The sequence below is a fragment of the Bubalus bubalis genome, chromosome 5 (assembly GCF_019923935.1).
Source record: "Bubalus bubalis isolate 160015118507 breed Murrah chromosome 5, NDDB_SH_1, whole genome shotgun sequence".
Lineage (NCBI taxonomy): Eukaryota > Metazoa > Chordata > Mammalia > Artiodactyla > Bovidae > Bubalus > Bubalus bubalis.
Window position 1 is genome coordinate 128,652,200 of NC_059161.1, and position 27,196 is coordinate 128,679,395.

Sequence of the window (27,196 nt, forward strand, 5' to 3'; positions counted from 1 at the left end):
GCGCCCCCAGGTACTGCTGCTTTCGAACCTGCCCTCCTAAAGGAACTGTAATTCCCACTCCCAGATGATAAGAACGTTCTCAGGGGCCAAATGCAGCCTTTTTAGAGATCTCATCCTTGGTAGTCAGACCCACCTGGGTGGAGACTGGCCTGCCCTGTGCCTTTGGCCAAGTTACCCGACATCAGCACTCCTCCAAAACGGCCACGTACGGACACGCTGGCCAGCAAGACAGGAGAGGATCCTTGGCCTTGAGACGTGAGAGGCAGCCAACACCTACTGAGTGCTTACTGGGTGCTCAGAATTGTTCCTGCTCTGCCCCTCTTAACCCTCACCATGCCCTGCACTGCCGAGACGCCCTGGGGAGACAGAGGCACCACCAGCAGAGACAGTTCCTCCCGCTCTGACCCAGACCTGTCGCTGGACAGCCACCTGCCTGGACCTCGCCCCCTCCCCCGTGAAACAGAGACACATAGCCTCCATTTGCTGGTGAGAATGTTCACAGAGGGCATGCACGGCATTGTTGAGTGCCTGGCACAGCGCAGGAAACAGAGCAGACGCTCAGGGAAGCACAGCTGGGTGATCTGGAGGCACCGCCGCTGGCCAGGGGTTAGTGTTCACCGTGAAGACAGGCCCACTCTCCTTCAACAACCTTGCCTCTTCGGAGCTGAAAATGAACAGATGAAGGGACAGGATCCCTGGGCACCGGTCCTCCCCTTGAGCAGATAATCAGACCAAGAGGACCCTGACAGGTGGGTCACCCAGGACCACGGGCGGTCAGGGCTGGTGAATGCCATGCGGCAGGGGTCCATTGGGATCCCGGGGATGTGTCCAAGCTGCGTGTTAATGATTAACCCACACGCTCTGAACCCTCTCGCCAGGTGACTCATTTTGCAAACTGCTGGCCCGCCGGAGCGGCCTCTACCCCTTCACCTGAGATTCCAGGGCAGAGGTGACCCGACCTGCCGTGGGGAACCAGCGCCCACCTGAGGCCTACGCCCGGGACACGCTCTGATGGAGGAGACAGCGGTGGACCTCCTGCTAGCGAGTAAGGAGGGGGGCCCCCATGGGACGGGGGGCTGGGGAACACTACTCCCTGCCCGACCCAGGCTGGACACCCCATCTTGCCCTCCGAGACCCTGCGCAGGTCCAGGGAAGCCCCACAGACCCCAGTGTCCTGTGGTGCCCAGCCCAGCCGGACTCGGGGGGGTGGAGGTGCGCCCCCAGGGTGGGCAGTTGACAGTGGGAATGTTCGTGCAAGACCCTCTCTTGGCGGGAAGCCCCTTCTTAAGAACAGGGAGCAGAGACCTGGCTTCTCCGCCTGGCACTGTTGACACTGAGTCACTCTGGCCGTGGGAGCTGCCCTGGGCCTTCCCGGGTGTTGAGAGGCACCCCGCCTCCACCCCCTGGGGGCCAGCAGCATCTGCCTTTGTGGTGACGCCTCCAAAACGTCCCCAGATGTGCCCCGGCGTCCCCACTGAGCCACCGCGCCGGCAGTATGAAGCGATAACCGAGCACCCGACATTCTGCTGAGCACTCAGGCCCACAAGGTTGGCCCCGATGCAAACTGCCTGACCCTCCGTGCCTTGGTTTTCTCATCAGTAAAATGGGCCCAACAGGAGCAGCCACCCCACGGCACCCTGGGGTGGGAAACACTAGAGCTGAGATGTGCAAAGGGCGCTAAACACGGGGCCTGGTCCCCACCATGCGCTGTCATGACCCCCCTTTTACACGAGAGAGTAAGTCTGGGCCCAGAGAGGTGAAGTCGCTGGCCAGTGGGTCACACAGCTTGTGGCCTCGGGGCTGGGAGGGACCCTCTCCGAGGCCTCCTGTGCTTGGAGGGGCTCTGTCTGCCTGGTGAGGCCCCACTCGGTGGACAAAGACCAAGGTCAGTTCGCCCCACACCTCTCTTGGTGTCCTTCCAGTGGTCCTTAGGGAGGGCCTGCTTGGTGGGGCCAGGGCGCTGAGGCCTTCCTGGCAACCAGGGATTAGCCAGATGGCTTTGGGGAGGGTGGAGGGTCTCTCTGAAGACGGAGTCCTCTTCCTGCTGTATAGGAAATCAGCCAGCGAAGGCAAGCTTTGGATCCATCTGACTAGCACCCCTCTCCATCCTTGGATTAGTGAATGAATGAATGAATGACATCACTCTGTCTTGAGCGAATGAATGGAGGTAAAGATGAGGAATGAGGAGGTGGACTCACTGCCCCCCCGCCCTCAGAGGGAGCCCCAGGACCTGAGCTGAGGCAGCCTCTCCTGTAGGACAGAGGGCACGGAAGTCGCTCTCAGTGGCCCCCGTTCTGTGCTTTCACGTGGAGGTCAGAGGTCAGAGTCTACAGGGCTTTCTTGGCCAAAGCTGGAACACCCCCCAAGGAATGGCTCTCTGGCCTCCTGTGGGAGACAAGTTGCAAGGGCAGAGGGGGACAGGGTGAGGTTTTGCAAAAATGAGCGAATTAGCTGGAAAAGGATGAATTTTTATTTTTGGTTTGTTCTCAAAGTGTCTGAGAGTCAAGCCAGAGGGAGGAGGAATGTGAGTTGAGCAATCGGATGTTCAGAGGGGCCCTCAGCTTGCTGCCAAGGGTCACCAGGCCTTGGAGATCCCTGCCCTGAGGTTGACCCGAGACCCACTTCCTCCTCGGTTGCCCCCATGGGGCACCGCTCTGCCTTCCTGGTGGGAGGGGCCGGCCTGATGCCCACAGAGGAGCAGGGGGAGTCTGCTCCAGGAACTGTGGGAAATGCCGATTCTCAGAGCAAGCACAGGAGGCTTTTGATAGAGAAAGAAGAAAGAATTAGTCACTCAGTCATGTCCAACTCTTTCCTACCTCATGGACTGTCGCCCACCAGGCTCCTCTGTCCATGGGATTCTCCAGACAACTAGACTGAAGTGGGTTGCCATTCCCCTCTCCAGTGGATCTTCCTGACCCAGGGATCAAACCTGGGTCTCCTGCTTCTCAGGTGGACTCCTTAAACGAGCCACCAGGGAAGCCCCAAAAGCCTGCAGCACCCGGTATTCCCAGGGGTCTCCCATCCAAGTACTAACCAGGCCCAGCCCTGTTTGGTTTCCAAGGTCAGACAAGATCAGGCGTGTTCAGGGTGGGATGGCCAGATGAGATTGCGGATGATACCAAAGGCAGGAAGGAGGGGCTGCCGCTGGGGTGCTTTCAGGAAAGGGTTGAGATGTGGTGGCCTGCTCCATCGAAATCTAGAGAAGATGAGCTCGCTGGGGGCGCCTCCACTCTGCCAGGAGCACTTCTTGGGCAGAATTTCTGTCCAGGAGCTGCCTAGTGAGTAATACTCCTATGCTAACTATACAGCCCACGGATTTGTGACCTGGTCTTAAGTTACCTTCCTGCTGGCAGCACAGGGCTGTAACTTGAAAGGGTTCCCTGGGGAGACTTCTTGTCATGCTTTGAAACCCGCATCCTTCCTTCTCCATTCCTTTGTCACTAAGCTCTAGGTCCTCAGAGACCTTTATCAGAAAGTGGGTATCTCCAAAGGAGAACCGTCAGACGTGTATCAGTCAGTCACACGCTAGGATAAACAAAGTCAGCAAATGGGCGCCGCTGCGGGATGTTAGACAGCCGAGGGACAATCCTGCCATCTGGTGTGGGGGCTGTGGGGAGGGTCCCCGGCAAGGGGTGCAGGTGAGAAACTTTCCCTCTCCAGCTGTCACCAAAGACCCCGGGTTTCCCTTTCAGGGCCGCATGTGCTGACTTCCTCCCAGGGTGGAGGCTGGGAAGGGCCGCAGGGGATCTGGTCTGAGTCAGGGCTGAATCCCAGTGCCAGGACTGCCTAGCTGGGGTGACCTGGGGCTTCCCAGGTGGCACAAGTGGTAAAGAACCCACTTGCCAAGGCAGGAGACATAAGAGATGCCGGTTTTGACCCCTGGGTCAGGAAGATCCCCTAGAGAAGAAACGGCAGCCTACTCCAGTGTATTTGCCAGGAGAATCCCATGGACAGAGGAGCCTGGCGGGCTCCAGTCCATTCAGTCACATGAAGCTGGACATCACTGAAGCCACTTAGCACGCACGGGTCAAACTCTCGGCTCCCAGCAGCCTTGTTTGTGAATCGGGCACGTCCCACCACAGAGGCCTCCTTGAAGGACAGGACGTCAATGGCAGCATTTTCCCTGGTGATGCTCATCGTCTGATGCTGGACCCATGAAGAACCACACTTGTCTGCTGCCTCTATTTCGTCTCTGGAGCGAGGCCCTGAGCATCTGATTCTACTGGGAAATTGTGTCTCTCTTTCCACTAAGCAGAGAGGTCGTGAAATGCCGCTGTGGGGTCGTAGGGTAAGGAGAAAGACAGCTAGGGAGCTCTGGGAGACCCCGATGGCAGGAACGTGGCCAGGATGAATGACGTCACTCCTCAGCAATCAGAGGAGGGGTCTCTATGAGGAGGGAGGAGTTGCTGAAGGTCAGAGGCGATTATGGCAAGGGGGGTGCACTCTAGTACCCTTAGGGTCTCAAAGAAAATCTATGCCAACAGGAAATGCGGACAAGGAGGAAGAGAGGAAGGGAAGGAGGGAGGGAGGGACAGAAGGCGAGCTTAAAGGACCTTCTTGCTCCTGGGGACGGGTGATGCTTCATAGCAGAAGCCTGGCCAGAGCATGTTGAATCTGTCTCCAGCTGCCCCAGAGGCTGGCCCTCCAGGGAAGTGTTTTCTCAGAGCCAGTGGGTCCCCACCCAGCCCTACGGCGTGTGCCCGGGGAGGGTGGGGCAGAGCTGGGCTGACAGCAGCCACAGTGGCAAAGGCCTCAAAGTGTCGCCAGCCTCATCGATTAGTGGTCACGTGAACACCCTGTCGGGAAATGTTCTTCAGGCCACGGTCTTGGCCGCCACTCCGGAGGCAGGGCCTATTTGCTTTAGCAATTATCCTGTGCAGGTCTGAAGTGAGTGTTTATATAAGAGAAGCTCTGTGACCTCGCACAGTTCATGCCCCCTCTCTTGGGGTTGTTCTTCATCTTGATCATGATGAGAGAGCTGCACAAACAGTCACATGGTGGGGGGCGGAGGGGGAGGAGAGCCAGGGAACATCTCTGTTGGTTCAACAGCAAGGGACAAAAAAAGTTCTCTTTAAAAAGTGACTCTCCAAAAAAAAAAAATAATAATAATAAATAAATTAATTAATTAAAAGTGACTCTCCTATAAGAAAAGTCTGGAAGGGTTGGTGGGGAGCTTCATAAACTCATCAGAGACCAAGGGTCCCTCTCTCAGACCACTCTGCCATGCTCAACAAAGGCATTCTCCTTGTGGCCCAAGATGACTGCCTGAGCTCAAGCCATCAAATCTGCATTCCAGTACAGGAAAGAGAAATGGCAGAGAAGGGTACTTTCCCTCCATGGAAGTTACCCACACACTTTGACTCATTCCCATTAGTCATACCAAGCTGTAAGGGAAGCCTAGCCATGCCATCTTTTTTTCTGGGTAAACATATGCCAGTTAAAAAACTAGGAATTCTCTTACGGAGAAAAAGGCTAGGAATAAATATTGGGAGGCAACTGGGAGTCTGTGACGAGGTTCGGGATGAATCCCTAGTCCTAGGGACAGGCCGTCAGCTGGCAAGGGACCTGGTATCCTCTCCTCACTCTGAGCCTTGGTCTCTCATCTGAAAAATGGGACAGCTGGTCCCAAATGGCCTCTGCTTTGGATAAGTGACTCTGTTTGAAACAAAAGTGAGAGAGAATTCAGAGAAATGCTGGAATATTTGACTGATAGGCTGTGTTTGGAAATGCCAGCTTATCTCGGTCTCCAATGCCGAGTGTGTGAGCATGCCTAGGCTTTTTTTTAAGTGAGTACATAGACATTTGGACACATATTTTCCAGTCCTGGCAAAATATGAGTGTTATTCCAAATGCACGGGCAGCAGGCACTGAATCAGTTATGAGACAAGCTTCACAAAAGACTGAAGTGTCTCATTTCCTGGGTAGGAACACACACACTTGTGTTTCTCTCTGCTTTGGAAACTGTAAAACGCTGTCATTTTACAGCCACTCATCGCACGTGTCTTCATCCTGAAGCTGTATGACAACTTGTGTGCCTGCTGAATTTTCCTCTCGTGTTCACACTGTGTTGTGATCAGATATTTCCATGTAAATATGCAGGATAAACTCTTACCTGCAGTATGCCTGAGGATGTGGTTCATAAATGCAGGAGGATTCCACTCCTTATTCTTCACCAGCACTCCTGAGAGTCAGGCCAGTTGTGAGAGTAAAGCGAGCTGCCCGTGGGGCCTTTGCACGGCTGTCCTGGGCCCCGAATTGTTGTTATTGTTGTTCAGTCATCAAGTCATGTCCGACTCTGTGACCCTATAGGCTGCAGCACGCCAGGCCTCCCTGTTCCTCACCATCTCTTGGAGTCTGCCCAAGTTCACGTCCATTATGAATTGGCGATACCATCCAACCATCTCATCCTCTGTTGCCTTCTTCTCCGGAATATTCTTCCTCAAATACCTGCACAATTTCCCCCTCTTCACTCAGGCCTCACGCAAACACCCCTGCCTGTCCCCTGCCTGTGGCATCTTGTCATTCCCACTCCCCTCCTTTCACTTCATTTTTCTTCAAAACCCCTCCCTCTCCAGCACAGCATCATCTGTTTATTCTCTTTCTCCTGCATAGGAGTGAGATTCCATAGCAGCAAGGACTTTCTCAAAGCCCTCTGTCCTCAGCAGCTAGACTTGTGCCAGGGGGATTCAGATGCTCAACGAATATTTATCACCTCACGTCATCTGCTTTTCTAAATATTTTTCTGTGAGTCCTTAGAGAGAGACTCAACGAAAGATGAAAATAGTTGTTTGGGGGTATCTACTTTTTCATTTATTTTGTGGAAGTACAGTTGGTTTACAATGTGTTAATTTCTGCCTACAGCAAAGTGATTCAGTTATACATACATTCTTTTTCGTATTCTTTCCCATTATGGTTTACCACAGAATATTAAATATAGTTCCCTGTGCTACACAGGAGGACCTTGTTGCTTATCCATTCCATATCATGGTTTGCCTCTGCTGATCCCAGGCTCCCAGTCCATCCGTCCTCTTCACCCTCGGCAACCACAAGTCTGTGCTCCGTGTCTGTTACAGATATGTTCATCTGGGTTGTATTTTAGATTCTGTGTGTAAGTGACCTCATATGGTGTTTGTCTTTCTCTCTAACTTACGTCACTCAGTATGACAGTCTCTAGGTCCATCCATGCCGCCGCACAACGGCATTACTTCACTCATGTCTGTGGCTCAGGAGTATTCCACTGTGTGTGTATGCACCACATCTTCTTTATCCATCCATCTGTCCATGGACATTTACATTCTTCCCCTGTCTTGGCAAGTGTGAAGAGTGCTGCTACCAACATAGGAGTGTATGTATCCTTTTCAGTTAGACTTCTGTCTGGATATATGCTCAAGAGTGGGCTGGCTGGCTCAAACGGCAACTTTATTTTTTAGCTTTTTTTAAAGAACCTCCGTACTGTTTTCCATAATGGCTGCACCAACGTCTGTTTCCACCGAGTATAGAAGGGTTCCCTTCTCTCCACACCCTCTCCAGGATTTGTGATTCATAGACTTTTTGATGATGGCCATTCTGACCGGTGTGAGGTGGTACCTCATTGTAGTATTGCTTTGCGCTTCTCTAATAATTAGTGATAATGAGCATCTTGAAGATGAAAATGCTTTCAATCCTCCACGCTAGCAGTGGTGGGCATGGCTCTTCTTGACTGGTACAGATTCTTCTTGAGCGTGGTCTACCTGAGTGTAAGCTTTTAAGATTCCATCTTGTCCCGAAAAGACTTTAAGGTAGCTTACCAAGATCTGTAAAATTTCTCAGAAATAAGATAATTTGAAAGTTTGCAAAGGAAAATGAAGCACAGGGAAAATAAGGTTCTGGAAGTACGATAAAGATAACCTTCAATGCTTTCTGAATGGTGGCTGTGAGCAAGACACGGCTTTCTGGGCTCTGGCTCACTTCTGCTCCATGATGACGCTAATGCGTCCCGTTTCACAGATAAGGAAACTGAGGCCAAGAAGGAGGAAGGCTTTTGCCCAAGATCACTGCACTGGAAAAGGCAGGAAGGTGGGAGTCTGCAGTCTCTCAGCACATGGGAACCCCCCTCCCCTGGCCCTGTGCTCTTGGCCCCAAAGCCTGGATTGAGGAATGTGGGACCACCTGTGGATGGCAGAGTCCTAAACGCCTGCTCGGGGGACCTCAAGATGAGCTGCTTCTGGGCATGAGGGAAAGCTCCACTTTCTGTGGGTCAGGATTCCCAGCTGCAAGCAACAGAGGCCGAGTCTGGTTCTCCGTCTGGGACAAAGCATGATGCAAGGCCCTGTGGGGACAGACTGAGGGCCGCCTGGGAGGCCACGCATGGGAAAGCCCGCCTGGGAGGCCGCATGTGGGAAAGCCCGCGTCTTTCCGCATCCCCTGCCCCTGCCACCAGGACGTCCTGCCACTGCCCCCAGACAACAGCACCGCAGCCTTCCGAGACAATCCTAACCCTGCCTCTCTGGTCCAGAGGCCAGACCGCACACGGGCACGTCTGATTGGCCAAGCCCGGGTCACCTGAGCATGACCCAGTTGTCAGGGAGACAGACCCGTGGCCTTCCCACCTGCTTCCATAGGGGTGGCTTTTTATCCATCAACATCACACCCAGAAGATCTCCCAACAGGAAGGGAGGCTGGGTGCTGAGCAGTCCCTCCCTCAAATGACCAAAACTGCCGCATCCTCCCTGAGGAGTCCCCAGGACAGCCTCCCACGGGGGTCCACTGAGAACCACAAGCTCTAACTGCTGGAAAAGCCAGGAGTGAGGGGCTGGTGGCTTTCTGGGTCAAGGAAGCCCGTGAGTGAAGGGGTGGGAAAATTGAGCAGACCCAGGGGTGGCCCAGGACCCCCGTTCAGGGGCAATTTGGGCCCCTTTGTCACAGAGGCTTGTGGGTGTTTGGGGATCCTTCGGTCCTTGGCGGTTGCAAAAGCACCTTTATGGAATTTATCAAGAACTCAGAAGCTTTAGGGTGCTGCCTCTGGACCCCTCCACTCCCCGCCGCTCTCCAGGACCAACTGCCCCAAACAGCCTGTCTGGTCCCAGAACCAAAATCACCCGCAGGCCAGTGCGAAGCTGGAGTTGTCTACCACGTGGGGTGACTTGCACTTTAGACTGTTCCCTCCGAGCCCACTGGCTGGCAGGGACGGAGCCAACGACCAGTTTGCTTGTTTTAGTTCCCTCGACTTTGTTTGGTTTGTTAAGCTGTCCACGTGTTTGGGGTCAAAGCGCTCGTACAGCGTGTGCCGCAAGCCTCTATGTGCCAGCCTCCCTCACTGCCCTGCTCTGCTCTGTGCCCAGAGAGGACAGCAGGGGCCAGGAGACTGGGTCCGCTTGCCCCTGTCACCCTCTGGATTCTGGATGCGGCAGGCCACAGGGACCGGAGGACAGGAGAGGAACACTGATGTCTGTTCTCCCGGCCGCTCCCGCCAGGCTGGGCCCACTGCTGAGGCCACAGTGCCCAGATGCAGCCCATTCCTCCAGCCCGACCCCGAGGCCAGGCCCTCCCCTTCTCTCATCTCTGGGAATCTGCCTGTTGCCAGCATCTAAGTGCCTCTCCAGCCCTTATGATTTCCTCTAACCTGACCACACCTCTGCAAACTGTTATTTCATTAAACTTGTTTTGGGCTGATCTGTGTCTGCCTGCCTCCAAATTCATAAACGGATACCCTAAGGACCAGCCCCTCTGAATGTGGCTGTATTTGGAGACAGGGTCTTTAAAGAAATAAATAAGGTAAAATGGGATCACTAGGGTGGGCCCTAATCCCACAGGACTGGGGTCCTGATAAGAAGAGGAGGTCAGGACACGGACACACACAGATGGACGACCCTGTGAGGACACAGGGAGGGGACAGCCATCTGCACGCTCAGAAGGGGGGCCCAGGAGGACCGGCCCCGCCCACACCTGGGTCTCGGATTCCAGCCTCCAGGACTGGAGACAGTGAATCCTGTTGTTTAAGCAAAGCCCCATGTCTCACTGGAAGGAGCTTTTGGCTACCAGGCCCTAAATGGTATTAATACATATCACAGCAATTTCATATCAAGGGCTTAGAAGGTTCTAGGCCCGATGCGTCCTACATGGATTCCCTTATCCTTGTCCCCACCCTCAAAGATGGGCACATTGGTGCCCCTGTTACCCCAAACCACAGAGCAGATACCCAGGCAGAGTCTGAGAAGGCTCCAGAGGGTGTGCGGCTGGGACCGATGCCCGCTGGACTCATCCACACCGCACTTCTCTGACCACAAGAGGACGGGTTGCCCAGAGTGAAAACACAGCCACCACATTTGCCCAAAATGGTCCTACATTCTTTAGACTGAAATTAAAAGAAGGGGCTGGAACACAGCTCTGGGTACTTCTTCCTGACCTGTCTCACCATCCCTGGCACAGGTGATGACTTGAGGGTCCTGCCTGTGTGCATGGAAACGGCTAGAAGATGTCCTTCCATCCCCAAATACTCCAGCTGCCGAGATCAAAGGCCGCAGAACTGGCCCACATGCTGCCAACAGCTGGGTGTTGTTCCAGACCCTGCACTGTGGCTGTTGGAGGGCTCGCCCTGCACCCAGCACCTCGCTCACCATGCAGGGCGCTGAGGGCCAGGCCTGCCCCTTGCCAGCAAGGCCACCTGTGCTGTGGGTGGGAGGTCGCTGACAGCTGCAGTGGGGACGGGGTGGACGGCAGGGCTGCCTTTTCAAAGGGGGACACAGGGACTTCCCTGCTGGTCCAGGGGCTGGGACTCCATGCTGCCAATGTAGGGGGCCTGGGTTCGATCCCTGGTCAGGGAAGTTAGATCCCATGTGCCACAACGAAAGATCCCGCACGCTGCAGCCACGAGCAAGGATTCCGAGTGCTACGACTGGGACCTGTCACAGCCAAACAGATTAAAAAAAATGGGGTGCGGCCCAGCCCAGCAGCCTGTGCAGCGGGCTTGGCAGGCCAGGCCTCCATCCGAGGCCCTCCTTCCAGCCAGCACGGCCCCAAGCCTCAAAGGCTGACTGCTGTTGCTTTTTAAATCAAATGTTTCATAAAGGGGAGCATGAGGGCGGCCTGAGGACACGACTTACTCTGCTTTTCAAGGACAAAGGAGGCTGGCTCCCCATCGGCCTGGCCCTCGGATGACCGGCCCGTGCACCGTTGCCAGGCCATCGTGGGCGGAGTGTCGTCCAGGCCCTGAGCCCTTTGGAGATAGCCGGGGTCAGAGTTTCGCTTTTCCTTCTCAGATTCCCTCCCAAGTCTGGGAAAGTGTTATCTTGAGGGTCTGTGAACAGTCCTCTCTCTGAGTGGCTGTCATTTGCATATGTGGCTGAAAGAGGGGAAGAAAATCCCCCCAGGGGCCTCAAGGAGCCCTGCTCTGGGAGGAGGTGGCCGGTGTCCCCAGGGGCAATGCCGCTGACGTTTTCTTTGTCTGGGAATCATCATCTCCCAGGCAACTCTGAAGAAGGGGCTGTCCTTTGGGAGACATCTGTCCCCTTGTGCAGAAGACCCCGAGTGACACCGGGGCTGCCCTGCGGTTCTGGGGGGGCCGGTCCTCCAGCCATCAGATGCGCTAACTTGCCCACAAGTACCGATATCAGATGGTGGAGTGGCCAAGTACCTGAAAACAGCTGAGCCTTAAGAAACAGATCCCCTGGGAAATGACAGAGGCCTTCTTGATTGTTTTATTTTTAAAATAAACTCTATGGGAAGCGATCCTTCTCTGGAGACCGTTTTACCCTGGACTCCTGAGTAAAGCTTGATGTCTCAACTGGGGGGGGTGTGTGTGTGTGTGTGCGCACGCACGCACGCGCCTGCGTTAGTCATTCAGTCATATGCGACTCTGCGACCCCATGGACCATAGCCCACCAGGCTCCTCTGTCCATTGGGTTCTCCAGGCAAGAATAGTGGAGTGGGATGCCATTTCCTCCTTCGCTTCACTGAGGACTCAGTGGATAGTCCTTGGGCCTTGCGGGGTGAGAAAGCACCAGGTGTGTTGAATTACAGATACATGTACCATCCTTAGACAACTCTGAAACCATCTGGAACCTGTCATCTCCCTACCATCAACCCCCACCCTCACCCGCCACCACCTCCGGTTTATAGCCAAGAGTCTTGGCATCGATACTCTTTACTCTGAAAAAAAAAAAGGCTGTTTTCTTTCATGGGGCATTGAGTGTAAATATTTGCACCATTAATTAGAGTCCGTTTAATTCCCCAAACTCAAACAATATGGTCAGACTTTAAGGGTAAACAGGCCACAAGATGTTAGTAATACCTGGAAGATCACTAGCGGAGTGTCTTCCCTCTGGCCCTTCACCAACTTCATTCCGTAAACAAACAAATAGACTAAGGTTGAGGAGAGGCCAAGGAGGCCCCAGGGAGAACTCTGGATGTAGGAAATAAAAAGGGCTGATTATGGGTTCTTTCTTTCATTTCCATGGCCTTCTTGACCCATAATAATGTGTTGCAAGGAGCATGGCGGGTCCATCCATGCAAATTCCAAATTCTAGAGAAACAAACGGGAGTTTGGTACGTTGCACTGGAAACAATTCTGGAGTTGACTAGAAATTTCTGGAACACATTGGACCTGAGATGTGACTCCCCGTTCTGCCACTTACTAGCTATGAGGACTTGGGCAAGCCTTGTTCCCCTCTGGGAGTCAGCTTCCTTAGCCATGAGTGGGAAGTATAACTCAGACCTCATGTGGCTGAGGTCACATGGGTAAAGCTAACTGTTGTTGTTTAATCGCTAAGTCGTGTCTGACTCTTTGTGAACCCATGGACTGCAGCACGCCAGGCCTCCCTGCCCATCACCAACTCCCAGAGTTTGCTCAAACTCATGTCCATTGAGTCAGTGATGCCATGCAACTATCTCATCCTCTGTCGTCCCCTTCTCCTCATGCCTTCAATCTTTCCCAGCATCAGGGTCTTTTCCAAGGAGTCAGCTATTCACATCAGGTGGCCAAGGGATTGGAGTTTCAGCTTCAGCATCAGTCCTTCCAATGAATATTCAGGACTGATTTCCTTTAGGACTGACTAGTTTGATCTCCTTGCAGTCCAAGGGACTCACAAGAGTCTTCTCCAGCACCACAGTTTGAAAGCATCAATTCTTTGGTGCTCAGCCTTCTTCATGGTCCAGCTCTCACATTGATACATGACCACTGAAAAGACCATAGTTTTGACTATGAGTGAATATTTAATTCCAGCGACTTGTGTTGCCTGAAATCTCTGAGGCCAAGGCTACTCTCCTGTGTCTGAGGGGGAAGATGGACAACATGGGCTCACAAAGCCTGTGTAATGCCCAGAAGCCATCAGCGTTATTTCGGGTATTTCCCCAGAGGCAGCCTCTGGGCCACAAGTCCCCTACAGACCTGCCTGAGTGCCAAGGGGACATGGGGAGAATGAAGTGTGGTCTTCACGCCCCTTGCAGGTACTTGGGGTGTGTCAGGGAGGAAATCTCAGTCTGGTGCCTGGAGCTCCATGCCCTCTTTACCAAGTGGTCTCCCGGGGATTGGCACCATGTCAGGCTCAGGGTCCCTGGGGCATAGACCCTAGGTCGACCTGAACATGGTTGTACTTTTATTGTCCTTTATTAAATTGTCACCTTCTGTTCATGGCTGGTGATTCTGATTTTCCATTTCCAATCGCAGTATCGAGTTCTTTACAAATACATTTGATAAGTCTCTAAGAAGGAAGGGTTTGAGTTCCAGCTCTTACCATTGTGTGACCTCAGGCAAGGGACTGCTCCTCTCTGAGCCTCAGTTTCCTGAACTCTAAAGTGGGGCTGATAATAGAATGGACGGCATAGAGCTAATAATTGTGAAGCGCTTGGAACAGGGCCTGGCACACAGTAAGTGCTATGTAAGAGCTTGTTACATAAACAGACACCCAAGGGGAAGCGCCAGGTGGCTGCCTCTGTCGGCAGGCCCCAGCACGGGTTAAGGCCTCGGACACAGACCCGCTTCAGCTGTAGTCCTCTGCATCCGTGCGGGTGCCCAGGCTCACTCCAGCGACTGCATGCCACATTCGGGAGCCCCTGGTATCAGCGGCAAGCAGCTGCCTCCGGTCCCCAGCTGCCCAGAAGGCTGGGCTGGATTCTCCCAGCTCGCGGTCCTCTCTCTAGTCCTCCTCCTCCTTCCATTCTGCTCCCCCCTCCCGCCTCCCCCCTGCTCCCTCCTCCTCTTAGCCACTGAACTCTCTGTCAGCCTTGCCCAGGGCCTTGGGCCATCTTGGGACCCCCTGAGTCCTTGCAGGCACTTTCGTGGGACACTTCAGTTCCTTTCCATTGACTCGTTTGTTTTGTCTGCATCAGGCCTTACAGTCCTCACCGCGGCACTTGTGACAAAGGGGCTTCTCAGTAGTTGTGGGGCTTAGGCTTAGTCGCCCCAGAGAATGTGAGAGCTTAGTCCCCCAACCAGGGATCAAGCCAATGTCCCCTGCATTAGAACGCAAATTCTAAACCACTTGACCACCAGGGAAGCTCCCCTCCTCAAGTCCTTTCAAAAGGCTCCTTGGAAACAGCCTGAAGGACCATCAATGGATGAATAGACAAACAAATGTGACCTCGCCAGACCCCAGAATATCATTCAATCACAAAAAGAAATGACGTTCTGAAATGTGCTATAACGTGGATGAGCCTCAAAAACATCATGGATTTTGAAAAACAGAAAATTATGAGAAAAGAAAACCACTGTGGAAGGGATGAGACACAAAAGACCACACGCGGTGCAATTCCGCTGATGTGAGGGTCATGGATGGATCTGCCAGGGAGGAACGGCGAGCTGATGGGTGCTGGGGCTGGTGCGATTCCGCTGACGTGAGGGTCAAGAATGGATCCACCAGAGAGGGACGCGAGCTGACGGTTACAGGGGCTGGGAGGGGCAGTGACCCTCCCGGGTCCTGGGTTGTGCTCATAGTGATGGGCATGTTCTCGAACTACCAGGAAAGTTCCAAATGCCACTGAACTGGACTTTAAAATGGCTGATCTTATATTATGTGAAATGCACCCTGATGCTACTTCCCAGCCCCCCCCGCCCCGCCCCCCCCCAAGAAAGGACTTGCTTGTTCAGTTCAGGGCAGCTGCCTGAGCCCACAGTCGGCCGGGCCCTGCCTTCAGATTCCTCCCTCCCCCGACCCCATCATTTGCCAGGCCACCCTGTTCCATCACTTCTGTTCCTTTTCCTGGCCTCTCCCCTAAAGCCACCCTTAACCCCCAGAAACCCACCCACGCCAGTTGGGTCCCAGGTCAGCCGCCTCCCCTGCCTTAAAGCGCCGGCAACGTGGCCCTGCCCGCTCATCTGGGGACACAAACAACACCCTCTAATCCAGGGCTTGGGATGCGCCAGGTTCTGGGCTGGAACTCTCTCTCTCCAGCTTCCCCAAACCCTCGAGAGGCAGCTCCTGCCAAGCCCCTTTTCACCCATACACACTGAGGGGCCAAGAAGCAACTTGTCCATGGCTGGGTGGGTCCCTCTCCTTCCCTGTGAGGCCCGGGGCTTAACGCCTCTGCCAGCTTGCTTATCTCCTCAGACTGTACCGGTGCTCGGGGGGTGGGGGACACCCCTCGCACCCTCACCTCCTGCCAGCCCTGAGTAGGGGCCCTAGGCCCTGAGGGAGAGATGCTCGGAGGATCAGACTGGAATAAAAACAGACTTCTCGAGAAGAGAGCATTCCGGCGCCCTGTGACCCCGGACGTGTTCCAGGGATGAGTGACAGTGGAGGCAGGGTGTATGTGACAGGCTGGGCACCTCCCAGTCTCTCGGAGGGGCATGGGTGACTGCAGGGGACACAGAGGGATCTGCGGTTGGGGGGGTGGTGGCTGTAGGCCCCGTGACACTTCCCGTCCAGGCAGCTCTGGCCTCTGACCCGCCCCTGAGTAGAATCTGGGGCAGTGGAGACCTTGAATGGAGTCTGATAAGGTCTGGGGAGGGCTGAGCCTGTCCCAGCGGGGCCCTGGCCTCACCCTACAAAGCCTATTTAAAACCAGCCCAGGGCCTGAGTGCTGGCCTTCGCTGCAAACTGCCTTCTCTCCCTCCCTCCCTCCCTTCCCCCGCTTTGCCGAAAAGGGAAACCATTTTCCATAATTACAAGCATTGTGTGCGTGATTACTGTATTCCGTAACGTTGGCTGTGGCGGCGCGCGCCCCCCTCCCCCCCCCCGGGACAGTCCACTTGCCCCACTCTGCTTTTGACATCAACATCTTCCTGACTGTGCAGGGGGTGGGCGCTGGGGCTCCCCGGAAGGAAAAGGAGTTGGGACCCAGGGCACCCCTTCTTCTAGGGCACTCGCTCCCTGTTCAGGCCACAGGGGAGCCCAGCCTGGCAACATTTACCAAAATAGCAGCCGAAACCAATCTTTGTAAAAAAGAGCTGGTTTGAGTATTTACTGAAATATCTTTATCTTTTAAAACTTGATAGGATGAAATATCTTTTTTAAAAGGGTTTGGATCTCCGACGGGCTCTTTTGCATATGTTGGACACAGCTGAAGGGTTTCATCAGAACGTAGCTTAATTGGAGCCAAGAAATGAAAAGAAGAAAAATGGCTTCGATCAGAATGAATCAACATCTATTAATGGCTGTTTAACATATTTCGGCTAATAATAATACGTTAAATAATGTGCATTTTAAACCTGGCTAACTAGACAATAGCTCTTCTCTGCCCTCAAAAGGTAAACAATGATGGTTAAAAATAGCCCCAGGACCTATTTACATTTTTTTCCTCCTGAGCGTTTTTTTGGTTTATAGTTCATCATTCCAGGGGTTAGAATTCTAAAATTTTCTCTGTGTATTTACACAACGGAGCTATTGCTATGTATCACGTTGGCTATCAGACCTTTCCAAGAAAAATGAGTTCGTATCTGGACTCCCACACAACAGTGGTTTGGGTCAGCTGGAAGGGCTCTGGGAAATTCACGTGGCCCCAGCAAGGGCCCCTGCAGCGCCTCTTCTCCCTGCAGCTTCCCCTGCCCTCCTGGGTATACATCCGGGGTACACAGCCTCTGGGCAGCCTCTGCACAGAGTGACCCCCCACAGCTCCCCTCCAGGTGCCTCAACGCCCAGTTTTTCAGTCTAGACCAAAACAAGATAAATACCAAGGACAATCCCAGGTCACCTCTCTCCCTGAGCCCCTGAGAGGAAGGAGGCCTGAGTCCCCTCTCTGTACACTGCACTTGGGGTGGGGGGCAAGGGAGAACTTTCCGGCAGGAAGCACTTCTTTGTGGTTTTGCTGCTACTAGAGCATTTCCACCGATCGGTACACATGGGTACCAATCCCAGCAGGCCTGGCAGGATTGGGGGGGGGTCATCGGGGAGGACTGGTCATCCATCCTCAAGCAGGCATAGACGGCTTTCTAGTGGATGTGGTCTGTCCCCACAGAGGGGCCAGATCCAGTCTCCTCCCCAAGCCAGCCAAAGCCGGGGGGCTCACTGCTTACTTGGCAGGGGAGCTAGGGGTCCGCAGCCTGGGTGAACGGGCTCTCAGCACCAGCCTGGCTCCTCCCCGGAGCGCAGAAAGTGGGAGGTGGCCTTTCAAAAGGTGAAGCAGTCTGCTCCCGTCCCACCACTGCCCTGCAGCGATCAGGGAGCAGCTTAAGTGAGCGTTTTGTTTAAGGCAGTTCTGCCTCAGAATTGATTGTATTTATCCGGAGATGTCATGGGTGTGAGGTCTGCAAAGACACAGGAGGCGCCTTGCCTGAGGCGCTCTGTGCGCTCCCGGTGCCCGCACAGCCGCTGCCCGGGAGGATGCTGGCGTGTCCAGACCTCACCTTCTAAACAGGAACAGGGCTAGAGAGTGGTACCTCTGGCTCCTAGCCCTGAGCCAGCCTGCAGGATGTGGGGGAAGCCCCTGCCGGCCCCCCTGGCTGAGTCCTCTTAGCCTCGCAGGCTAGAATCCTCAAATAACAGGAGTTTTCTCCTATTTGGGAACAGTTCTCACCTTATTCAGATTCCCAAGTTATGCATAGGCGAGGGTTCAAGTTCAAGCCAGGCACTTGCCCTGTAACCTCCCGATCGCCTTCGCTTCCCTGGGCTTCACTACCTCCCGCCTCTGACAAGTTGAGAGTGATGACTTGGGGTCCCGCTGCCTGAGACAGGGGGTAGCGCGCTCTCCGCTGACGCCCCACGCTGCGCGGGTCTCTCCGGACTGGGTCGTTGCCTCCTCTCCGCCCCCGCCCCCACCGCAGTCAGCACCCCCTTCCCGGGGCCCTATCTGGGGGCCCGCTGAGCACAGCGGCTCAGGGCTCCACTGTTCACCCCGACTGATAAGCGGGTCAGACAGCGGGTGGAGACGAGCCCCGCAGAGCGGGAGGCCGGGGCGAGCGGGAGGCCGGGGCGGGCGGGACCCGCGGCGGATCGCCGCCGTGGCTGCTGGTCTCCAGCATCCCGCGCGCTCCCTCGGTGTCCGGTGGCCGCGGGGGCAGTCGCGCTGCGCACTGGGCGGGGCGAGGGCGGTGTCCGCAGGTAGCCCCGCGGGAGGCTGGGGGGCAGGGAGCGGGCCGGGACCCCCTGCCCAGAAAGCCGAGGGGGAGGAGCGGCTCGGCAGTGCGCGAGGGCGGCCAAGTTTGGCTCCGGCGCGCGCGGCTTCTTGTCCTGCGTCTGGGGAGGCAGAGGGGGACCGTCCCCTCCCGAGTTGGGCTCGGACCCCGGCTCCCAGAGCTGCTTCAGACCTCTAGGGGGGACTTTTGGTCGTCCCTCCTCTCCTGGATCCCGTGGTCCGGGGCGCACCGGAGCCGGGCAGTGAGCCGCGCCATGCTGGAGGACGACATCGGCCTCGAGGCACTGACCCCCATAGAAGCCCCCGCAGCTGGTGAGTATCTAGGGCCGGCGCGAAGGGCGAGGGACCCGGGTGTGGCGGCAGCGGCATCGAGGTCTTTCGGGGACAGCGGCTTCCCAGGGACTGAGGGGCGTGCAGGGAGCAGGAGACGGAGACCCCTGTCTCCGGTGGCGGGGACGTCCCTCGCGAGCTTTTGGGTGGGGGTACTTTGTCGGCCTCGGGTCACTGAGGGCACTCACAGACAAACTGACAGCGGACAGACAGACCGCGAGCTGGGCGGGGCTGGGGGCCGCCGCGGCCCCCTGGCCGGCATCGGCCAGCCGAGCGGTTTCCCATTCCCGGGACAGAATCGTCCAAGCCCTAGGCGGATGGAAGGTTTTCGGATGTTTTTACAGGCGCTATTAATACACATAATATTTCCGTGCTGTTCCGGAGATTTATTTGCGATATAAAGTAACTACTATGACTTGAAGTCATAATGGAAACTGCGGTGAAACTTGGAGGGGGAGACAAGTGAGACTTGGACGGCAGTTGGGAGGGGGGAGTCCCTGACTTCCTCGGCCCCTCCCTGAACATAAATCACGACCCTGGCTATTTTTGTACCAATAATTTTAAAATAAATGACCCAAGCCATGTTTCCTGGATGATTTTTTCCCCTCCCAGTTCAGAGGTTATTAAATAAACCTCAGAGAGGGACATTGACAAGGGGCTACAGCCTGCACTTGGCTTTAATTACACAGCCGAATTCCAACCGGGAGCGCCCTGGTTGGTATGCTGTGCCCGGTGGTCAAAGCCACCTGCAACCAGGAGCCAGGAGCCGCTGAGGAGGAAGCCCTCCTCCTTGTTCCTTGGTCGCTCCTCCTTCCCCCAACCTTCGCCTCTTCTAGGGGTGGGGGATGCCCATGGAGAAACTTATCCTGGTGTCTGCTTCTTAAACAGCCCCAACTGGACTTCTTTCTAGAAATGACACCATACCCATCAAAGTCTTTTCAGGAGGAACAGAGAAGGCACTGCCAGCCAGAGGGGGAAGGCCAGACCTGGGAACGGGAAGGCTTGAGAAAGTCAGCCAGGAGGGCCTGGCTGTGCTGGCGCGAGGGGCCGCCTCCAGCTCCCTGTGGACATGATGCATTCATGAGTCCCGAACTCAGCATCTGTGAGCGGCTAAGCAAGCTCTTGCCTCCTGCTGGGCACCGAACTAAGCACTTCACACATTCAACCCTCAGCCTAGCCCTGCAAGCTGGGAGCAGAATCATCCCCGTTGTGCAGACAAAGAAGCTGAGACCACACAGCTAGCTCACGGGGCTATCGAGACTGGAGCCCAGGGTGACGCCTGGGTCCAGCTCCCATGAGATTTCTGGTCCTCCCTTACCCCCACCAGGCAGAATCACCCAGGGATGCAGCTGGAGCTGTAATTCCTGCACACAGGAGTGTACTAGCTGGGAGGGCTTGCTCTTTGGTTTTGAGAGCCTTTTAATTGGGGGGCAGGCCATATCTCTGATGTGAGGAACCAGGGGCTGTCAGGACGGTCTGATTCAGACGGGCTCCACCCCTAAAGCAGGCTTTCTGCTCCTTTCACCTGCGTCTCCGCTCTGTGTGATGGGCAGGGGTCTCGCCCCTCTTCTCCTGCTCTGGGCTTCAGCAGTGACAGGTCTAAGACCCTAGGACTAGTGCTCCAATCTCCATTCCTGGGTTTGCCACCGGGCACCCGGTTCTGCCACAGCCAGCATGCAAGAATGTGGGCGAACTCTGATAGCATCACCCTTCCTCTCTAGCTGTCTCAGTAAAGTAAAGGCCCAGAGGCCGCATTGGCACGTGCAGGTCAATAGGAAGTAATAAAGCCGCAGAGGTGGAGGATGGAAAGAGGCCTTAGCTCCCTTTTTTGTCTCCGCGCCAGGCGCTGAGGCCCTGACCGCAGACGTCCTCACGGCGGGTGCAGCTGTGGAGAACCCGATTCTGAATCCCAGCCTTGCTGTGTGCAGCTCTGTGACCTTGCTCAACCCACCCAACCTCCCTGTGCCTTAGCTGTCAACCTGGAGGGTTTGAGTCTACAGCCTTTTTTCTATTCCTGCTCTGCTGTGCCTGAGTACTGCCCCTCCCCTCCTCATCACCACACGCATCCGTCCACAGCCCCAGGTGTGACGTCCTACCCAGCTCCTGAGACATCCCAGGACCAGCTCAGTCTTGCTTCCCTGCAACAGTCATTACAGATGCTACCTCCTTCTCTGCCTTCTTTATAAGCTCCCTAGTTGTTTGTTAATAAGCTATTTATTCACAAGCCCATGGCCTGTACCTCCCACAAGGGCAGGTGGAGTAAGGGCGAGGTGGACACAGGCACCCCTCCCCCAGGACATGTCTGCCCAACTCACTCCTGCTCATCCCTCAAAACCCTGCCAGGATGTCCCCTCCTCTTGGAAACCAGCCCATGTGCCTCTCTCCACTGATGGCACCCTGGGCATGGGGAGCAGGAGGGAGGGCTGGTGGGTAAAGATGGTTGTTGGTTGAGCAGTTCACTGTGGGCCGGGCGTCATCACAGTGAGTGAGGTGGACCCTGTTGTCTCCCCATTGGTGGATGAGAAAACCGAGGCATAGAGAGATTTCTGAAGGTCACAGAGCTGAGAAGCGGCAGATGCAAGGTGTGAACCCCAGGCAGCCTGGCTGTGGCTTGTCACCAGACGCTGCTCCCCACTCAGAGAGGATGGGAGGGCTGGCCCCTGAAACTTTCACCTGTGTGTTCAGCAAACAGCTATGCAAGGCCTGCGGGGTGTCTGGCACTGCACCCTCTGGGCTTGGGACACAGCAGGGGACAAAGCAGACGCAGTCCTGGCCTTCGGAAAGCTTTCTTGACCACATAGAAGAATTCGATATCTCATATGTTGGCTGGTGATGAGTCCATGAAGATAAGTCGAACAAAATAGGGGGCAATTTTCAAAAGAGTGGCCATATGCTCGCTTGGGCAGCACATATACTAGAAAGGGTGGCCAGAGAAGCCCTCATCGGGAGGCAGCGTGGGACTGCACGGCTCAAAGAGGTGGAAGAAAGGCAAGCTGGGCAGAGGGAACAGCCAGTGCAAAGCCTCACACCTGGAGTGCCCGAAACACACCAGGTGGGCTCACGGAGTCCAAAGGGAGTGCGAGAGGCAGTCCAGATTGTCATGGGCCCCTGGAGCCTCTGGAAGGGTCTAGAGCGGATCTAGGTTTGGGCAGGATCCCTCTGGCCTCTTTGAAGGGGAAAGAGGGGAAGGCTGAGGCGGGGAGGGCAGAAGCCGGTCCGGAGGATCTTGCAGTACTCCAGGCGTGAGTCGCTGGTGACAAGTGGAGGGCAGTCTCTGGGTGTGTTTTGAGAGTAGAGCGGACAAGGATTGGCCACGCATCACATGGAGGGTCTGAGAGTAAGAGAAAATTTAGAGAGCAGCTGGAAGATTTTTGGATTGAGCAGGAGAAACGTGTGGGTTAGGGTAGGTGAGGGGCTCACCTTTTGGGGTTTTTTCTAGTTGACATTGGACAGAGATAACATTTTCATCATTTTTAAGCCTACAAATCAGTGGCGTTCAAGTCCTTGTCGAATGTTGTGCAGCCATCACCACTATCTATTTCTAAAACTCTTCTTATCATCCCCAAACAGAACCTGTGTGCTCATTAGGCAATAACTCCCCATTTTCCTCCCCCACCGCCAGGCCAGGGTAACATCTCCCCTACTTTCTGTCTCTACGAATTTGACTATTCTAGGTACTTCAGAGGAGCGAAGTCACACAGTATTTGTTCTTCTGTGTCTGGCATATTTCATTTTACATGCTTTCAAGGTTCAAGGTATCAGAATTTCATTCCCTTCTATGACTGAATAACACTCCATTAAATGTGAGACCACATATTTCTTATCCATTCATTCAATGGACACTTGAGTTATTTCCCCCTTTTGGCTATTGTGATTCGAGCTGCAACAAAAATTTGCATTCAAGTGTCTGTTTGAGTCCGTGTGTGTGGATGCTAAGTCGCTTCAGTAGTATCTGACTCTTTGCGACCCCGTGGACTGTAGCCCGCCAGGCTCCTCTGTCCATGGGATCCTCCAGGCAAGAATACTGGAGTGGGTTGCCATGCCCTCCTCCAAAGAATCTTCCAGGCGCAGGGATCAAACCCACGTTTATTAAGTCTCCTGCATTGACAGGCGGGTTCTTCACCAGTAGCGCCACCTAGGAAGCCTTATTTGAATCCAGTTTTCAGTTATTTTGAATATGTACTCTGAAGCAGAATAGCTGGATCATATCCTTAACTTTTTGAAAACCCACAGCCGTGGCAGCATTTTACATTCCTTCCAGCAGTTAAGAGGGTTCCTCTTTCTTTCCATCCTCAATGCATGCTTAGTCATTCAGTTATGTCCGACTCTTTGCGACCCCATGGACTGTAGACCACCAGGCTCCTCTGTCCATGGGATCCTCCAGGCAAGAATACTGGAGTGGGGCCATGCCCTCCTCCAGGGGATCTTCCTGACCCAGGGACTGAACCCAGGTCTCCTGCATTGCAGGCAATCCTCTAGTATCTGAGCCACCAGGGAAGCCCATATAGCCTTTGTTTATCTGTTCAGTTTCTTTGCCCAGTTTTTAGGGGTTGTTTGTGTTCTTGTTGAATTGTAGGAGCTCTTTATATGTTCTGGATATTACACCCTTGCCATTATAAGACATGCAGGTATTTTCGCTCCTCCTCCAGCTGGCCTTTTCCCTCCCTGGATCTTGTCCTCTGACGCACTTTACACACCGTGAGTGTCTCTTCTGTGCTGTCACGTGACTCGTGGAGGAAGCTGCCTGGTACCTGCAGTTTGACACATAATTCAACTTAGAGGCAGATGATGCTCCGTGTGGGGGCCATTTACAGTGCCGGGAGCTGGAGATACCGGGTAGCCATGGTCCTGCTGCCATGAAGTTTACAGCCTGTGTTGATTTATGTTGTGATGTTCATTGTGCAAGGGCCCTGATTCGGGCTAAGTAAGCCCTGTGTGCTGAGGACCCATCCACCCAACTGTCCCACCACCTGCCTCACCTGAGCTGTCCCTTCCATCAGACACACGACAGGTTTCATGGATCACGTCTGCCTCACTCAATGGGTCCATTCTGTAGCCCCAGCACAGGGCTTGGCAGAGGGAATGGAGGATAACTGACGGTTCCTGTCCACTCATCTTGTTTTAGGCACTGTTCCAAGCTCTTTACGTGCATCATTTCCTTTAATATTCACTTGATGAGTTGGTAACGCATTAGTAATATCACGAGCCCCTTGTGACAGATGAGGAAACCAAGGCACAGAGACACCAAGTAACATGCCCAGGCTCACACAGCCGAGGGCGCCCTGGAGATCAGTCAGCATGGCTGAAGGTGGGGGATCCTGAGACTCAGGTCAGCGCTGGGGCCGCTGGACAAGGATCCAATCTGGGTCCCCAGCTCCAGACATGGGGTCCTCCCCAACTCGATAACGCCTCCCCAGCCCTCTGACCAGGAGGTGGTCCTTGGGGTTGGGGGTGGGGCCCTGCTGCAGCTGGAACCCCCGCAGGGAGCCAGGTGTCTCTCGCCAGCTCTTCCTCTCCCTAGCCTGGCTTTGCCTGGCGTGGGCGCTCCCAGCAGCCGGCAGGGCCCTCCGCCTCCAGCGCCGGGCACACATGTCAGGGTTTTCACGCTGCGTAATGAAGTATCAAAAGCTTTCCGACCTTCAGAAATCCATTTGACCACGGTCACGTGGCCACTGGGTAGACAAATTACTAGTTTCATGCATTCAGCCCTCGGAGGGCCTGTGTGTACAGTAGACGTCTTGCCTGGTAAGCCAGGCTGCTCGTTTGCAACCCAGGGGTCCCCTCACCCGCCTAGGGGGTTTGCACCTCGGTGCAGCCCCACTGGGCTCCGGGTTCCCACATGCACAGAGGAACCCCCCAGGCACCACCCCCGCCGGGCAGCCGAAAGCTCCTCCCTCCGGCTGCCCCGCTGTTTGCCTCTGGGTGTGGAGGGCAAACGTTCCCCTTGACACCCAAGATTTAATCCTTTCCTTTTCACACTAAACCGGAATGATTGCTGCCCACGTACGGCCTCGGGCGTATAATGACTTTTTAATGCATTTACATGGCACTTCGCTGGAGAAGTCTGAACGCACTGTTTGGGATGGAAATGGAGCTACTGATGTGAGCTATTAGAATAAGGCATAATTGAGCATATTTTTTATTACATTGTTTCCTGGTCAGAGAACAGCTGGGGACTGGGGGTTCCAGGGGAAGGAGAGTGAGTGAAAGCCCCTGTCTGTCCACGGGTTCCCACTGCAAACTCTGTTGTTGAGGACGTCGGGCTCCGGGCTGGAGTGGGGCCCGCAGAGCGTTCCTTCCTAACCCCAGCCCTGTCCTCAGTCCGGGGGGCTCAGATAGCTCCCACCGGCTCTGCATGGTGCTGTCACGCTTCTGCTTGGCCCCCCCTCCCACCGTCCCTTTACCTGGTCCGGTTGATACCGGTTCCCGCGCACCCCTCAAAGCCTCCCCAGCTCCCCGTGTCTGTGCTACCCACTCCTCAATTCCCCTGTTGCCTCCAGGCTGGCCCCCTCCTCCCCACTGCGCTGGACCCCGCCAGCCCTCACCTGGCCCACAGGTGAAGCCCACCTGCCTCTCAAGGTTCCCTCTCGTCCCCAGCCCTTCCCCTCGATGTTCAGCCTCATTGACCTTCTTCTGGTCCTTCATCCCCTCTTTCCTGCTCCCTGGGCTCTTGGCCATTTCTCCCTCCAAGCTCCGTCACCTCCTCCTGGAGGCCTGCCCTGACTCCGATGGCCAGCGGCGTCTCAGCACCTCTCTGTGACCACTTACAGTCATCCCTGTACCCGCTGCTAGAGGTATTCTATCAGCGTGGCTCTCCCAGCACTCTGCAGAGTTCCAGAAGGCCAGGCCTGAGCTGGTTTTTGCCAATTTGGTTTTACACACCCTCTGTTTGTCCTTAAACCCCTAAGACCAGAACTTGGAGGAGGCTGGGAGTGGGCAGGTGCCCGCAGCAGCTCAGGACACCTTTGCACAGGGTTTGTGGTCTCAGATGACCTCCTGGAAGTTAGGTGTATTTCATTTGTGTGCTATATGAAAAAGGAGTGATTTTAAGCAAAAAATACTCCACTGTGGATATTGGTATAGCATGGGAAGAGTTCCCTTTAATAATTTTATTAATTTATTTAATTTTGGCTCTGCTGGGTCTTTGATGCTGCACGAGCTTTTCTCTAGTTGTGGTGCACAGGTTTCTCTTTGCGGCGGCGCCTCTTGTTGCAGAGCTCGGGCTCTGGGGCATGTGAGTTGCCGTCGTTGCGGCTCCCAGGCTCTAGAGCACAGGCTCGAGAGTTGTGGTGCACAGGCTTAGCTGCTTCTAGGCTGTGGGATCTTCCTGGACCAGGGATCGAACCTGCATCTCCTGCATTGGCAGGTGGATTCTTTACCACTGAACCACCACGGAAGCCCCGGGAAGGTTTCCCCTTAATTGATAGGTAGCTAGATGATAGATAGATACATATAGTTAGGCAGATGATACAGAGATAGCTCTACATAATGTGTTTTGTATAACACATACAATCTCTTTATATTGTGTTGTTCAGTCAGTTCCCGGGTGGTTCAGACGGTAAAGAGTCTCCCTGCAACGTGGGAGACCCGGGTTTGATCCCTGGGTCGGGAAGATCCCCTGGAGAAGGAAATGGCAACTCATTCCAGTATTCTTGCCTGGGAAATCCCATGGACGGAGGAGTCTGGTGGGCTACAGTCCATGGGGTTGCAAAGAGTCAGACACGACTGAGCAACTTCACTTTCTTTCTATTCAGTCATTAAGTTGTGCCCGGCTCTTTGTGACACCATGGACTGCAGCACCCCAGGCTTCCTTGTCCTTCACCATCTCTCGGAGTTTGCTTAAACGCATGTCCACTGAGTTGGTGATGCTATAGACTTTATTTTTTAAAATATTTCTTTATTTGGGTGCAGCGGGTCTTAGTTTTGGCACATGAGATCTTCACTCTTCATTGCAGGATGTAGGATCTTTAGTTGCAACATGTGGGTCTAGTTCCCTGACTGGGGAATCAAGCCCAGGCCTCCTGCGTTGGGAGCACAGAGTCTTAGCCACTGGACCACCAGTGAAATCCCCTGGGCTGTAGACTTTAGATCGTAGCCATCAACTTGTGAAACCATCTTGAGCTGAGTTGACTGCACTTTATCATATGCGGACTCTTTCTTAATTCGTATTTTAACATCAGCATGCCTTACACCACTGACAGCTGGTTGTGGTTATAAATTAAACAAAATGTGACTAAGAATACAAACAAGTTAAACCTCTCGCTCGGCCAAAGCTCTGAGAGTTGTTAGACGTGTCCAGCTGAGCCATAAATTGAGTCTTGACCTCAGCTGACCACCTCATTCACACACAGAGGCTCTCCAACTTCCATCTCAAAGGGGAAAT

The 27,196-nt window shown here is 54.5% G+C and overlaps 1 protein-coding gene and 1 pseudogene across 5 annotated transcripts in view; one reads left to right on the top strand and one right to left on the bottom strand.

Moving 5' to 3' along the window:
* Nucleotides 1–894: 894 nt before the first annotated feature.
* The window catches only part of ANO1 (anoctamin 1), a 188,311-nt gene continuing 162,009 nt past the window's right edge, over nucleotides 895–27,196 (top strand). For 4 of the 5 annotated variants that reach the window (XM_044943800.2, XM_044943802.2, XM_044943806.2 and 1 more), the window contains exon 1: nucleotides 18,550–18,795. In XM_044943800.2, coding sequence (XP_044799735.2) covers nucleotides 18,738–18,795 — 58 coding nt within the window. In that variant the 5' untranslated portion in view covers nucleotides 18,550–18,737. Of the gene's footprint in view, nucleotides 1,046–18,549; nucleotides 18,796–27,196 lie in introns of those variants that run through there. The other variant, XM_044943801.2, reaches the window with a different exon arrangement.
* On the bottom strand, nucleotides 2,987–3,104 carry LOC112585364 (annotated as a pseudogene).